Below are 14921 nucleotides of genomic sequence, written 5' to 3'. Positions count from 1 at the left end.
GCAAAATGCCCTCCACAGCATAACAGAGCCACAAGATCCCCTCACTGTAGGGATCAAGCATTCAGACCTGGACCGGCTTTTTGTTTTATTTTTTCAGCACCTATCACATCTTAAAAACATTTCTTATTTACTCTCTTAATTCGAGATTTAAACCTGCAGTGCAGAACTTTTACATATAAATGAACGTCTGTTACATTCACTTGCCAAACGAGTTCACACAATGCTGATTAAGCCTATCATCATCATCGCCAGGTAAATCTCTCTGTATTTCACAGTATACAGAGTTTTTAAATTTAGTGTCGGTGGCGACATTTGCTGTGCTGGCCAGATGAATAAATACTCTGCTCTATAGGCAGAGCATGCACACCAGAGACTTCAGACGGTCAAGTGGCTAACATCCAGTTAGCCCTCTGCTAACCTGAATGGGGATAAAATAATTCAATTGTGCGGCTTTTCTAGACTTTCCAAACATTATCGGACTGAAAGGATAAATTCTGATAGTGAAACGAGTCATTTCACAAAGTTTTATGTGACACTCAAAACAATTCATCTGCACTTTTACAGCTGCAAAAGTAGCGACAGAGTAGTCTACCGCAGAGCCGATGATGTAAGCACGTTTCACCAGTGTTTTTGTAATTACTCTCACTGCCAGAAGGGGGAGACAAAAGTCCCGTACTCCTGCTTTAATTTAATTTAATAGCAGATGATCAACTCGCCTGTTGATCAACTGCTTTACAGCTGGACTCTTCATATACGTCGAGGGGTTGTGTGTTGTCTGACTCGAACTGTGTCAGTCTGTAAAATCAGATGCTGTAGTGTTTGGTTGGATGGAAAATCTGCAGACTATTGAACACCTTTAGACTGTGCAACAACATTGTGTGAGACGCCTATAATAAAATCTGTGTCAGACTGCAAAATATCAATTTGTGGCTGTAAGATTGTGCTCTAAATGTTTGGTGAATCTTAGTCCAACAATGTCAGTTGAAAAAGGCATCTGATGTTCTAAAAATGCAGCAAAGTCACACAAATTCGTTTTTTGTCTCATCTCCATCATTTTGGTTTTTGTGTGTCATGGATGTATTTAAGGAGAATTGATGTGTTTTCTCCTTAAACTTGATTAAAAACTGCTCTTACAAAATGTCACGCTGGCTAATGTGTTCCGTGTCCTTTTACGTCGTATTCTGATTGGTTGGTCTGTAGACGTGGGTCAGAGAATTTTGTCCTTAATTTCTGAAACTGTCAGAATTTTGCCTCAAGCTGTCTTTGGTTGCCAAAGATCCAAATCAGCTGTGGGTGGACGCGTCTCACAGTGGGATCTTGGACACTGTTGTGCATTGACGACCAGAGATTTCACCACATTTCTCTCACAACTCACTCTCAATCACACAGTGTAAAAGGGGCATTAACAAGAAGGGAGGGGGGACTGAGAGCTTAGTCTGAAGTGCTCTTGATAAGATGCTGAATCTCTCCCAGCTCTAGGGAGTCTGACCTCTGACCTCTAAGTGGAGGAAGCCAAGCAAAAAGACAATTCTCTCCTCTCTTCTCTTCTTTCCTTTTGGGCATCAATACAATATCTGCAAATGCCAGCACGCACAATACAGGCCTGTTTTTCTACTCTTGCAAGAACCTTCACTTAGACATTTATTCTCTGACCTAACTTAACCCTAAACCAAAGCTTTAACCCCAAACTCAACCCTTACAGAAGTACGGTCGATAAAACATGCTGATAAAACAAAAATGTCACATATTTTCTTTATACTAGAGGACGGCAGACAAAAAGACATCCTGCACTTGACAAAAACCCCCCAGCTGATCTCTCACTGCATGCCCAGCTGTCTGCCCTTTCCTCTAACCTACATATAGCATTATTTACTTTATATTTCTATCGTCACCTTATTCTCTCAGAGGGAAGAACCTGTGCACGTTGGTCTTAGCGTTTCACTGAAATCCTTATGAGCTTTAGAGCTGCAGGAGGCTTTGGACCACAGCGCTCACCAAATGGTTTGAACGGCACATGTTACCTCTTGGATAACAAACATCACAGCTCTGACCAGACTCCCATGACCCCTCGCTGTCCCTCCACCTGCCGCTCAATATGGCCGTCTGTGAAGTTTAATAGACTGCAGGGACAATCCAAGTACAGCTCTCTCAGATACCATGCATTAACTGACCTCTTCATGATATTTTCTGATGGAGATACTTTTTTTTTTTTTGGTGAAATGCAAAGGTGAACACATACAAAAAGAAGTTTCATTACATTATTCCACAGTTTTCTAAATTAATGCACCCTGTCTGGGACACAAAGAGAAAAACTGGCACCTATTTTGTTTGAAACTGCAGGAGAAACTAATTTTAATAATCATCTATAATTCTCCTTTCCACCGCAGATATGATCTGGCGGCAGCAGCAAGTTATTTGCATTATATTTGTGAAGCAGGATGTGACCAACACAAACGCACACGGCTGCAGGAGGGAGAAGACACACAAATTTTTTAAAAAAGAAGTTAAAACTTGAAATATTGTATCAGAGCAGGGTGTCCATGCATCACGACAACCACTACTATCCTTCCATCTTGCTAATGTTACAGTTAATGCATGACTTGTGTTTTGTGGGCAGCTTTTTGTTGCTTTGGACTGAGAGGAACTTCCATTATATAAGATGTTAATGATATCGACTCGAAAACACCTGACAGCTTAATAAAAATATTGATATTAGCCTGATATATTTCATATTTTAATGCTAAATGACAACCAGCATGAGACAGCAAAAAATCCCTAAAGGAGACTGATCCAGATTTCTACAATAACATCAAAGCAATGAGTGGAAAATGCAAGAGGAACTACAAAAAAGGAATAATAAAAAAAAGAAATATATAATTGAGCACTGGAAAGCTTTCTTCTTCTGCACTGTTGGGGAAAAAACTAAAAATATCTCCACAATATATCAAAGCAACTGTCTCTCTCAGGAAAATCAAACACATTTCTTTGAGATATCTTTATCTGTGTTTCAGAAAAAACCCAAAAAATGTGTCTTAAAAAGTGGCAGCATCATATTTTTGTACGATTACTTCCTCTGAAAAAAAAAGCATAAAAGTCGTGAAGATAAACCACACACACAAAAAAAACTATAAAGCTGATGTAAGCAACGATTAAATAAAATACAAAAAAAGCAAAGATAAGAACTGCAAGAATATCTGATGATCAATTATTTAAAAAGAAGAATCATATGTAATGCGTTCAATAACGTTAATTTGCGCGGTCACAACATTTTTTAGGTGGATCAGCAGCTGGAAAATATTTGTCTATCGTCTTTATACCGAATGAATGTCATTGTCAACACATTTATGGGTCAATTTTGTGCATTTTTCTGAAGACGTTACAGGACACGCATCTTTTAATATATTTCCTTTTCTAGACATTTTTGAATGGGATGAGAGCAGTCAGCTGTCTGAACGGTGCAGCAGGATATTTTACTGTGTTTGTCTGATGAGGTGAAATGAGAAGCAGCTCACCGTTGTTGCAGTATTGCAGCAGCAGGTTGGTGCTGTCGTATAAGCTCCCACATGAAGCTATCCTCTCCGACATCCTTCCCTCTTTCCTTAGTCCTTCTCTCTTTCCAGCTCCTTCTCCTCCTCTCAGTCGGGTCCTTTGTCCTGCTTTCAACCCTCTCCGTCACTTCTTCACGCCGTCACCCCTTCTTGTCTTCCCCACATTCATAAACAGACGGACAGACACACACACACACGCACACATACACACCTTTACCTGCCTCAGCTCCCCCACCGCTCTCCCGCTTGCAGCCTCGATGTCAAGCTATGCTCTGCGTAACAAATAAGACTTCCGCTTTCCTGCTTTCAAAATAAGAGTCACATCGATGGACCACACTTGTCATTTGCATTGACTATCTATTCATATAAACAGGCATTTTCTCAGAATATTTTATTATGTTCCTCACCAGCCTCTCCCCTGACATTGAGATTTATTATCGTTTATAATTAGAATTATTTTTACATGCATTTCATCTTAATACGTCCAATCAAGTGGATTTCTGAATTGGTCATACTTTAAAAACTCAAATAAAATAATTGTCACACACCCCACTGTAGTCTACATATGATTTTTTTCAAAATAACTGATACAGTGACATATTTCAAACCAGGTAAGCTTTAGTATTTGACCAGTTTTCCCGCTTTCACCACATCTGTGCTGCTGTCCACGCAGGACCTCTACATCCAGAGGAGCATGAGGAAAGCTGGAAAAATCATCAAGGACCCCATCAAGGACCCCAACCACCCCAGATACAGACTCTTCTCACTGCTCCAAACACACACACAGACACACACCAGTGTCGGTCAGGCTGTGGCTACATGGACAGAACTTGTTAGTAGGAACAATTCATTATTAGTTGTGGTGTTTTCATGGGATTTGTTGACAAAAAGAGAATTAACAGCAGCCATGAAGGGGCTCCTAAAGGAATCAGCTGAGGCTCCATGATGTTTACAGTCTGATGGTTTACTAGAGGTCTGTCTCTTCAGGTCACAGATTTGACATTTCTCTGTAGAGTGATCAAACTCAGGTACCATGCAAACAACTGTGCAGCAGTTACACACATATACACAGTCTCTCTTCCCCACTACACAATGTTTATATGTATATATTCTTAACAAAAGTATTTATCACCCAACACACATGTTGCCATCCGCTGCGTTGCTGTGCATGTGACAATAAAACCTCTAGTATCTCTTGAGTGTAATGCCTCTTGCCTAAATACTCAAATTTCATGACAACTTTTGGACATTTATTATTGGCTACAGATTGATCTATATTCCCCGTTGTAAATTATTATGTTTTCTTTTTTTTAATTTAGCTTATTTAGTTCTAAGGTGACAACAATATGATTTTATGTTGAAGAGAAAACGGATCTATTCCCGGAAATGATCGAGTTGATTCTCGTTTGCTTGATGAAACATCCTCGGCTCTATCTGCCTTGAGTATTGCTGTTACTATAGCAACAGCCTCTCCGCCAGCTCCGGCTCATAATCATTGGAGGCAGCAGAGAGACCGAGAGATGAACTTTAATGTACAAATTGCAGTTTTTTATCCGAATGAACCGGAACTGCTGGAGTCAGTTATAAACACATTAAGAGAAAGCTGATCAGGGTGAGTTGTGTCACTGAATAATTCATTGTGAAAACGGTGTGCTACACCTGCGCACGTGTTCGTAATTGATGCCAAAGACTATTTAGACAAAGCGAGAGGTTTAACCCCTTCAACTGTTGCCTTAAAACATATGCAGCAAATTACAGGAAATCGCTTCTTGTATATGAACAGACTTCATTTTACACTCATTTGACAAATTAGTGCTGTAATCACTCCAGACCCTCATTGATATATATCCATACCAATGTTCTGCTGCAAGTGATAAAAGTGAAAATTCTAGTTTAAAACATTATTTTTTGATCGTTTCAGTTGACTGGATGTGATCATTCATGTTTATTTTTTAAAGTATTGACAGGAAGTATTATTAGGTTATCATGTCTCACTTGACATATTATTTGAAATGGTCATACTAGTTATGATATTAGCAACGTTAACCATTAATATAGTGCTGCAGTTCCTCAGTGTTGCCACCTGAGGGCAGCAAACACCAGTTTTTGTATATACACCATGACTGTATAATGATTTACACTCATCAAAGCCAGATACCATGGAAATATTATAAGAAATATTATAAGGGAGAAAAAGCTAAAGCACGTATTACTCATGACAGAAATACTCTCATCAACGTTGGAAACGGAAGTGCGGGGATTGGATTAAGTGCACTTTTAGGGAAATAGAGGAATAGGACACACAGCCTGCGTGAGCAGCGCACGTGCGTGGGCCACCATTGTTTGTTGTTGCTGTTTACATTTCTCCAGATGCATATTCAAAAATGCACTATACGACTTGTGAGAGGTCATCAGCATTCAAATGACAAAACTTATAGTCTAATAACTAACAAAACTTACAATTATTTTATTGTAGCTGGTGATTTTAATCAAACAGACCTCATAATTGTATCGGTATTCACTTAGGACTCTAGTCTATAGGTATTGGTTGTGTAAGAGTAAAGTTCCCCTTGGAGTGGGACGTTCAGATGCGGTTAACTCTCCTTCACTGTTTCTCATGTAACACAGCAGCACAGTATTGCAACCATTCAGGGTTACAGGTGAAGAGTTTAAGGAGGTGTGGGTGTATGTGGTAGTTTATCAGAGACGCACACAGATCAAACCGCTTTGATGCAGTAACGTCCAGTTCCCTCTCGCTCTAATAGTGTGCCTCTTGTTTAGTCTAGTGTGCACCCTTTCATGATTGGGTGCACTTCCGCCACAAGGCAGCACTAAATTGCACTACGAAACAAGTTCAACACATCCATTTCTTTGAGTGGGCAGGCTGGACAAACCCTCAACTCGCGATCAGAGATAAGTGGTATCACGACGATCGATATGAACTTTCTTTGTGAACACAGGCTTTCTGATTCAGCGTCTGTGCGCATCATTTGACTCTTTTTCCACACAAAATGGACCGATCGCTTGCTGCCTGCTTCAGTCAGGAGGAACAAGTAATTATAACGGAGAGCTATGATGAATATAAGTACATTATCACAGAAAAAGGCAAAACTGTTGCTGCAAATAAGGAGAGAGAGGAATGCTGGCAGAAAATTGCTGATCGTGTAAATTCGTTATTTAAAAAACTCATTCGTAATTATACTTATTTTACCACTCGATGCACTCTCCGTGCCTCCCACATCCAGAGCTCTTAAACTTTAAACTTGATACAGCAGATTTAACCATTATACTCATGAAGTGCATTTAGGTCTGACTCTGTCCCATAATGGGCCAGATAAAATGACATCACTTTAGGTGCTGCTGTGTTACATGAGAAGCAGAGAAGAAGAGTTAACTGCATCTGAGCGTCCTGTGTGTTCTGTCCGACACCCCAAGGGAAACTCTTACACAACCAACACCTATACAGGCCTGAATGCATAGCTATACAACAATGTATATATTTTGATCAGAAGTATTTATCACCCGTCATTTATGTGTAATATCTATTTACTACTTATGTGCACCAATGTGCAATATAATGTATATTTGTATATTTCTCTCTGATTTTATTGTATATTCTAATTGAAATTAGAGCTTGAAGAAGCCAAATTTCACTGCCTTCAGTATTGCCATCCGCTGTGTTGCTGTGCATATGACAATGAAACCTCTAGTATCTCTTGAGTGTAATGCCTGTTGCCTAAATACTCAAATTTCATGATCACTTTTGGACATTTATTGTGGGCTACAGATCGAGCTATATTCCCCGTTGTCAATTATTTCAGTATCTAAACATTCTTTTTTGTATATTTTCTTTTTAAAAAATTTAGCCAATTTATATTTCTGACAATAATATGGTTTTGTGTTGAAGAGAAAACGGATCTGTTCCCCGGAAATGATCGAGTTGATTCTCGTTTGCTTGATGAAACATCCTCGGCTCTATCTGCCATGCGTACTGCTGTTACTATAGCAACAGCCTCTCCGGCAGCTCCGGCTCATATAACTTGGAGGCAGCAGAGAGACCGAGAGATGAACTTTAATGTACAAACTGCAGTTTTTATCCGAATGAACCGGAACTGTTGGAGTCAGTTATAAACACATTTAAAAAAAAGGTGATCAGGGTGAGTTGTATTACTGAATAATTCATTGCGAAAACGGTGTGCTACACCTGCGCACGTGTTCGTAATTGATGCCAAAGACTATTTAGGTAAAGCGAGAGGTTTAACCCCTTCAACTGTTGCCTTAAAACATATGCAGCAAATTATAGGCAATCGCTTCTTGTATATGAAGAGACTTCATTTTACACTAATTTGACAAATTAGTGCAATAAACCCTGATTGATTTATATCCATACCAATGTTCTTTCAAATTTCAGTTTAAAATATTATTTCTTGACTGTTTCAGTTGACTGGATGTCATCATTCATGTTTATTTATTGTATATAATTATTGACAGGGAGTATTACTAAGTTACCATGTCTCACTTGACATGTCATTATTTGAAACTGTCACATTAATAATGACATTAGCAATGTTAACTATTAATCATAGACTGTATAATAAATATAGTGCTACAATTCCTCACTAATACCACCGGAGGGCAGCAAAAACTCGTTTTTCTAAATACACTCATTAAAGCCAGACATTTGAATTAAGAATAATAATAAATAATAAGAAAAAGTATAAGAACAGTTTTATCAGCAGAATATGCGTCCTTATTGACATTATGGCCAAACTGTGGTTAAAAAACACTCAAAATAGACGATTTTTAGACTGCATGCTTGTTTGTTTTTTTCTTTGTGTTGTTAAACAGATAGAATATTTTTATTGTAATATTGTGTGATCCACCACCTATGGGAATAGACGTGCGATGTATTATTGTTGTACAAGGGTTCATATAAGTTTAACTGTTATTCCTTCTTGATCTTGGCTACTGTAAAAACTAGAAGATCCGTAATGCGCGTGCGCCATCTACGTCAGTTTGTTATTATCACGTGACAGCAGACGTAATTCCACCAACCGTTGCCGCGTACGCACTACTAACTTCTAGAAATGATGAAATAGTAAGAAATATAGTTTGCTGACGTGCAACCGACATTTATATTTCATTTTTCGTTTCGCTTGTGACAGTTGAATCATTTGAAGAGGACTCACGGTACTAACGCGGTTAAAACATCCCAACTGCTGGGAAAATTAGCGTTAGCATTAGCCAAAGAACCACAGACCCAGGAAGAGGTTTCATACCCAACAACTGACTGACCTGACAGTAAGTTCATCTCAAGTAATTAATCCAGTGATTCAGTTCAGGAATTTATTTATTACGATCGAAATGTGCAGTTTTGCAGACAGCAGCAACATAAACTTTGTTGTTAGGCTGCACATTTTGCTCTGTTGGTAGCCTTAATTTATACAAACCGTTTCCCAGTTAAAGTTAGTCCACGACAAAAAGTTCTTTGGGGCGCATGAAGCCTCAAAGATTGAAAAAAAAGGCAAAGACAATCCGAGTCAAAGATTACGTCACTTCTGATTTGACTCTATCCAGTCCTCGTAAAGTATTGTGAAAATTTGTACTGTTTGTTAATGTTGTACAGCTCAATGTTACCCATTGACTTTACCTGAATAGCACAGACTCAGATTAGAGAGAGAAGCTGGAGCCACAGTGATACTACTGACATTTGTGGGCACAAACAAGGTGAAGAATAGGCTCTACTTGTTGCCTTGATATTATATCTCTTTAAAATAATTTTGGGTGCTACTAGCCAGGAGCAAAAGTTCTGTTCATTAAACCAGTAGGCTTGAAATAATCTCAAATAAAATTGAAGATAATCTCACAGTTGTTTCTCTCCAGGTTGTTTTCAGTATGCGGCACCGACCGAGGGGTTCCCAGCTGGGCTTGTTGCTCCTGGCCTCCCAGCTGTTTCAGGTGGGTCTGGAGAACATCCCCCCCGTCACCCTGGCTGTCCTGGGACTCAACGTGTATCTTTACCTGTTCCCTGCAGCTCCACTATTGAAGGTAATGCATTAATACAACACTAATAATAGAGACAGTTTATTTATTAGACCATTTAGAAATGTATAAAAAATGTCAGAACAAAAATAGTTTGTAGTACATAATGCAGTGGTGCTAAAATCATTTAATTAATTGATTATATGGTCAAACGTAGCATAATTAACCCTACTGACCTCTGGGACATCTGTCAGGAACAATATCACTCTTGCACTATGATAAACTGCTGTACTGTTATTATCCATATGTAAATACTACTATCTATTCAATCCCTAGGCCTGTATAAGTGTACAGCAGACATACCTGTTTAATGACTGGCGCCGTCTTCTGTTGTCCCCACTGCACCACGCGGATGATTGGCACCTCTACTTCAACATGGCGTCCTTCCTCATGAAAGGTATCAGGCTGGAAAGGCGGCTGGGCGGAGCCTGGTTTGTCTACCTGCTTTCAGTCTTCTCTCTGCTCACTGGATTTGTCTATCTGGCGTTGGAGGTGCTGCTGACAGAGCTCACTCAGGACCCTTCCCACAGTGCGGCATGTGCTGTCGGCTTCTCAGGTATTAGTCTTCTCAGTGAGACTCCAAAAGATGTTTAATATGCATAAAAGTTGCATGAAGTTGAACAACACAACATTTCTTAACCCCAATGTTTATTAATCTTTGTTGTAATGATATATATGTGTTTCTAGGTGTGCTGTTTGCTCTGAAGGTGCTCATCAACCATTACTACCCTGGCGGTGTGACCTATGTGATGGGTGTCCCTGTGTCCAATCGCTATGCTAGCTGGGTGGAGCTTGTGCTGATCCACATAACAGCACCAGGGTGAGTTACCAAACAGAAATCCACCAGGATTCAAGATTCACATGCCAGATATACTGTAGAGATACCAGTGTGAACACAACTGAAATTTCATAGCAACACAGATGATATAGTTAAAATTGCCAGCAGTGCCTGCTTCCAAAGTTATTGAACTGAGCCTCCTAAAAGATAAAGAGACCTTTTAATAAATGTTACGATGTGTATCAGCAGGTCAAACTATAACATAAGTGCGTAGCATCCTGTCTGATGCTATGGATTAAACTGTCCACTAGATGGCAGTGTTTCATCAGTTAGGAGTTAATCTGCTGCTCTGCTTCTCCAGGAGCTCTTTGATTGGTCACCTGGCAGGTATCCTGGTGGGTCTGCTCTACACGTCTGGACCACTAAAGACCCTCATGAAGAGTTGTTCAGGTCTGAATTTTGTATGTGTGCTGTTTATAGGTGTGAATGTGTTGACTGAGACACTTGCACCTGAGGCACAGGAAATAATCTGTGTGTCTGTATTCTCACCAGGGTTTGTGACATCGAACGGATACACCTCCCGGCCAAATGCGTACTACAGATCCTCAGGTACAACACCATTCAGAGAAGTTATACACAAAGGCTTTTCCTGAATTTGATCAGTTGTTTAACTGCAGCACAGTTGTTTGCATGGTACTTGAGTTTGATCACTCTACAGAGAAAATGTTAAGTCTGTGACCTGAAGTGACCGACCTCTAGAAAACCTTCACACTGCAAATGTGGCGCCCCAGCTGATTCCTTTTTAGGACCTCCTTCATGGCTGCTGATAATTTTCTTATTGTTAACAAATCCCAACAATGAATTGTGTGTGTGTATGTGTGTGTGCAGGCTACAGCGGCACTGATGGAGGATACTCAGGATATCCATATCAACATGGAACAGAGAACACAACAAATCACACAGCGTCTTACACAGGTGGGCTGACTGAGGAGGAGCAGTTGGAGATGGCCATCAGAAACAGTCTGAATGAAAGTGGTAAGAGAGGAGGATTGAGAAATGCATAAAGCGTATAGATATTAAAGGTTCTATATGTAGAATTGTGAAGCGATTTACATGTTTTAATGTTTTTTTATTGCCAGTGAGTCAACGGGTAGTAATGAGACCTTCCCCGACTTTCTCGGATGTCTATAACAGTCCAGATTTCTATGTGAAGGCAATGGGAGTGACGTTTTTGCGAGCTCCCGAGTGCTTTGTCTCTCTCCAACTAACAAATGACCAGCATAACCAAACAACAACACAACAAAAATGCTGCTATCTAACTAGAAACACCCTGCAGATATTAGCTCTATAGCTAATGAGACGGCTAGCTGCCTCCATCGGCCGCTACATATTTCACAACAAAACACCCCCGCGATGACAAGTTGCCCACTCCTGAGCACACACAGCTAAAACTACATTATTACCTGAACCAAGGAGCAGAAAACAAGCTCCAGAGCGGTAGTAGAACATAGCTTACTCCTTTTGTTTTCCCTGTTGGTCGCCCAAAGGTCGTAATAAGCGCACATTTCACAACAAAACCGCAGCACATTGCTCCCCAGCCACAGCTCATAGCTTCCCGGCCACACCGGTCAGCGGCCACGGTGCAGCAGGAGCTTCTGTGTGTGTGTGTTTGTGTGTGAGCGAGCAGGGAGGGGGGTTGACTGACTGGGAGTGAGAGATGCTTTGCTGAAACACAGTGCAAAACACAACGTTAGAGATCTTTTATGTAATTATGAGAAGTGTAAGCAAGGAAAAAGACCTGCAATAGTCTAGAGTGGATGTTGACTGCAGCTCATTTAATGGCCACAGATGTCACTAATAAGAAGGAATCTGTGGTTCCTACATACAAAACCTTTTATAATAATAATTTCTACTAATATTTTGTTTTGTAGAACAAACCAACCAGAGAGGAGCTCCTCCTCCGTATGGTTTCCACTTCCCTGAGGAGCCAAGCGCTGAGGAGATCAGAAGGAGGAGACTGAGGAGGTTTGAAAGCTGAATCGCAGCAGTGGAGGGGAAGAAGAAGGTTTAGGTGACAAGACAGAAGAGGAATTCGCTCGTGAAGCCCGGTCCAAACTCTGCTCCCATAGGCTGAGCGAGAGCGCCCTGATGGAGAAGGTCTTATCACACAGTCTAACACTCTCTGCTCTGTTACTGCGGAGTCCTTTGTGTTAACGCGCCTCTGAGTGTTACCAAAGAGTTTATATTAGCTATGAAACGCTACTTAAAGATGTAATCATTTGAGAGGTCACCAACCAGTGAGCAGCTTAGGTTTGGATGTTTTTTGACAACGCTGAAGTTGTCATCCAATTCTGGAATAAAGGGAATGAAGAAAGTTGAGGGATGATATTTCTCAGTCAACTTTTTTTTTGTTACAACACTTAAAGCTGTGAAATGAGAAAAATACATCATAGTAAATGTCATGTCATTAAACCAGATTCAGGTCTAACTATTGTACTTAGACTTGTCAAACCTGGACAAGATTAATAAGTAGAAGTCAGTCATGATGTAAAATGTTCCAGATTTGTTAAACCTTTATTCTATATATGAAAACAACAAGTTCAACGCTTCTCCCAGCTAGACTACAGCAGACCAAGAAAAACATTATACTTATACTTGTCAAGCCTGGACCAGCCCATGTTAATCTACTTTTAAGAATCATAAATACAGTGGTTCAGGATTTGTTACTGCTATTATTATACTACAAAGCTAGCTTCTTGCAGTAATAAAGCTAGAATTTAAATGTTTAACCGAGATTCAAATGAAATTCTTTCTTTTTTTCCACAAGATGTTAAATCTGACCGGTCAGTTTTTTACAAAGTAGGTTCAGCTGATAAAACAAAACAAAACACAAATTAGGATTTTGAACTTGAAGCTTTAGCTTTAGCTCTCTCTCCATGCTGTTCATGATATTCTGACTGCTTCTGTTTTGTTTTTTTTTCCTTTCAAATGGTCTCATCAGATTTACAGAACCTGATTCTGTATGGTGCTAAAAACAATCAGCCTGCTGCCATAGTTGATGAAGGTAGGATGTACATTAAAAGGTACACATCTGGCCTCCTGAAGGACCGATATGTTTCTGTTATGTGTTCATCTGTAATAAATGTTCTTTTGTTAAGCACAAAAATGTACTCACATACCTGTTTTTATTTTTTTGAGTTGGCTGAATTTCCAACAGAATGAAATAGGTTGTAACTTATGTTATATTCTGAAGCATCTTAAAACTGCTCATTAGCATAAGATCTACAGTTTCTACCCATAGTTTTATTTTAGGGTATAACACCAAAGCCAAATACTTGAGGAAATGCATGATTACATAATTATACATTATTATTATTTTTAGGAAAAGCTTTAAGTTATGCATAATCTCCTTTTTTTAACAACCTCATCTCAATACCACTATAAACTTTCTAAAACAGTCTCCCCTGAGGGTGACACTGGCTGTAAGCAAAGTTGCAAAGGGGCGTCTAAGAAGTGCGTAGCCGGCTCTGGCTCTGGCTCCGATTCGCCTAAAGCCCTGAGGCATGATGGGAAGTAGGACAGCCTAAATTAGAGCCAAGAAACCAATGAGCCATCGCGCCAACACGGGTCTGCTGCAGTAGATGTGATCGAACTGTTTGTCCCAGGGGTGAAAAAGGTCGTGTTTTAAATATCCGGAGCCGAAGCTGCAGTAGGTGGAAGCGTGACTGTTTTGACATCTGATGAATTTGACAGTTTACATAGTTTGGATTTTGCATACTCCCAAGGGGAGCGTGGGAGCTGAGTGGAGCGCAGGGCCCTCCCTGGCAGAACATGAATGGGGGAGGCTGAAGAGTGACGGAGGGGATGACAGGATGGGGACAAGGATGACGCACAGCTCTCAGCAGTCTGTGTGTTTTTTGTAGCACGGGTGGTGCTTTCAAGGCGTTTCTTGGCGTGCTGGTGGTGTTGTGTCTTTACTGTGTCTGTGTGTCGTCGTCGTCGCAGGAGTCGTATCTCAGTTTGTCATCTCACATCGCTGCTTTTTCTCTAAACTGATTGATTCTGTGAAGAAGCTCCACCTGTTATGATAACTGTCACTGAGCATTAAAAACTGTCTCTCCTGGTTCATGTGTGGAGTTCTGTTGACCGTTTAGGGTGGCGAGCAAGAACAAGTGTTTCTTATAAGATTGATTCAGTTTGTTCAGCAGGCGGTTGTGTATGAGGTAGTGTCAGTTTTTTAAGATTAAATCCTCGTTTTTTGGGGCTGGACTGTAGATGTTAAGCTGCTGCACTTGACTGAACTAACCTTTTAAGGCAGGTGCACATCTTCACTTTTGTTTGGTTGGTACAACGATTCGCTGCTCGGTTGCTCTATTGGACTAACTAAACTATTTCCATGCTGTTTAGTAAAAGATTTCCGCACAAATATGTGATATTTAGGTGGTAATTTTCCTCTTTAATAAGGTTAAGACTGGTTACAGGAGTATAAAAGGTCATTTTATAGAAAAACCAGTACAGTACAGTGAGCCAAGATTTGTCAGAGAAAAAAAAAC

General features: G+C 40.1%; 2 protein-coding genes across 6 annotated transcripts in view; one reads left to right on the top strand and one right to left on the bottom strand.

Moving 5' to 3' along the window:
- The window catches only part of eml2 (EMAP like 2), a 32412-nt gene extending 28545 nt beyond the window's left edge, over nucleotides 1–3867 (bottom strand). For 2 of the 3 annotated variants that reach the window (XM_067595389.1, XM_067595388.1), the window contains exon 1: nucleotides 3513–3862. Coding sequence is in view for 1 of the 3 variants with exons in the window: in XM_067595386.1 (XP_067451487.1) it covers nucleotides 3513–3585 (73 nt within the window). In the remaining 2 variants the exon portion in view is untranslated. Of the gene's footprint in view, nucleotides 1–3512 lie in introns of all 3 variants that reach the window. The other variant, XM_067595386.1, reaches the window with a different exon arrangement.
- Nucleotides 3868–4944: 1077 nt separating this feature from the next.
- On the top strand, nucleotides 4945–13538 carry rhbdd1 (rhomboid domain containing 1). Of its 3 annotated transcripts, none has more exons than XM_067595384.1 (8): nucleotides 4945–5160; nucleotides 9432–9596; nucleotides 9867–10146; nucleotides 10278–10410; nucleotides 10730–10818; nucleotides 10921–10977; nucleotides 11257–11403; nucleotides 12300–13538. In XM_067595384.1, the coding sequence occupies exons 2-8, from the start codon at nucleotides 9444–9446 to the stop codon at nucleotides 12404–12406; spliced, it is 966 nt and encodes a 321-aa protein (XP_067451485.1). In that variant the 5' UTR covers nucleotides 4945–5160; nucleotides 9432–9443; the 3' UTR covers nucleotides 12407–13538. The 3 variants fall into 3 exon arrangements, with proteins under 3 accessions (XP_067451485.1, XP_067451486.1, XP_067451484.1); XM_067595385.1 differs by lacking the exon at nucleotides 4945–5160 and adding an exon at nucleotides 8560–8849 and having other exon boundaries at nucleotides 11257–11343; XM_067595383.1 differs by lacking the exon at nucleotides 4945–5160 and adding an exon at nucleotides 8562–8849.
- Nucleotides 13539–14921: the final 1383 nt, after the last annotated feature.

This window comes from Thunnus thynnus, chromosome 7 (assembly GCF_963924715.1).
Source record: "Thunnus thynnus chromosome 7, fThuThy2.1, whole genome shotgun sequence".
NCBI classification, from domain to species: Eukaryota; Metazoa; Chordata; class Actinopteri; order Scombriformes; family Scombridae; genus Thunnus; species Thunnus thynnus.
The sequence above is the reverse complement of the archived record's forward strand: the minus strand, read 5'-3'. Positions and strand labels throughout refer to the sequence as shown.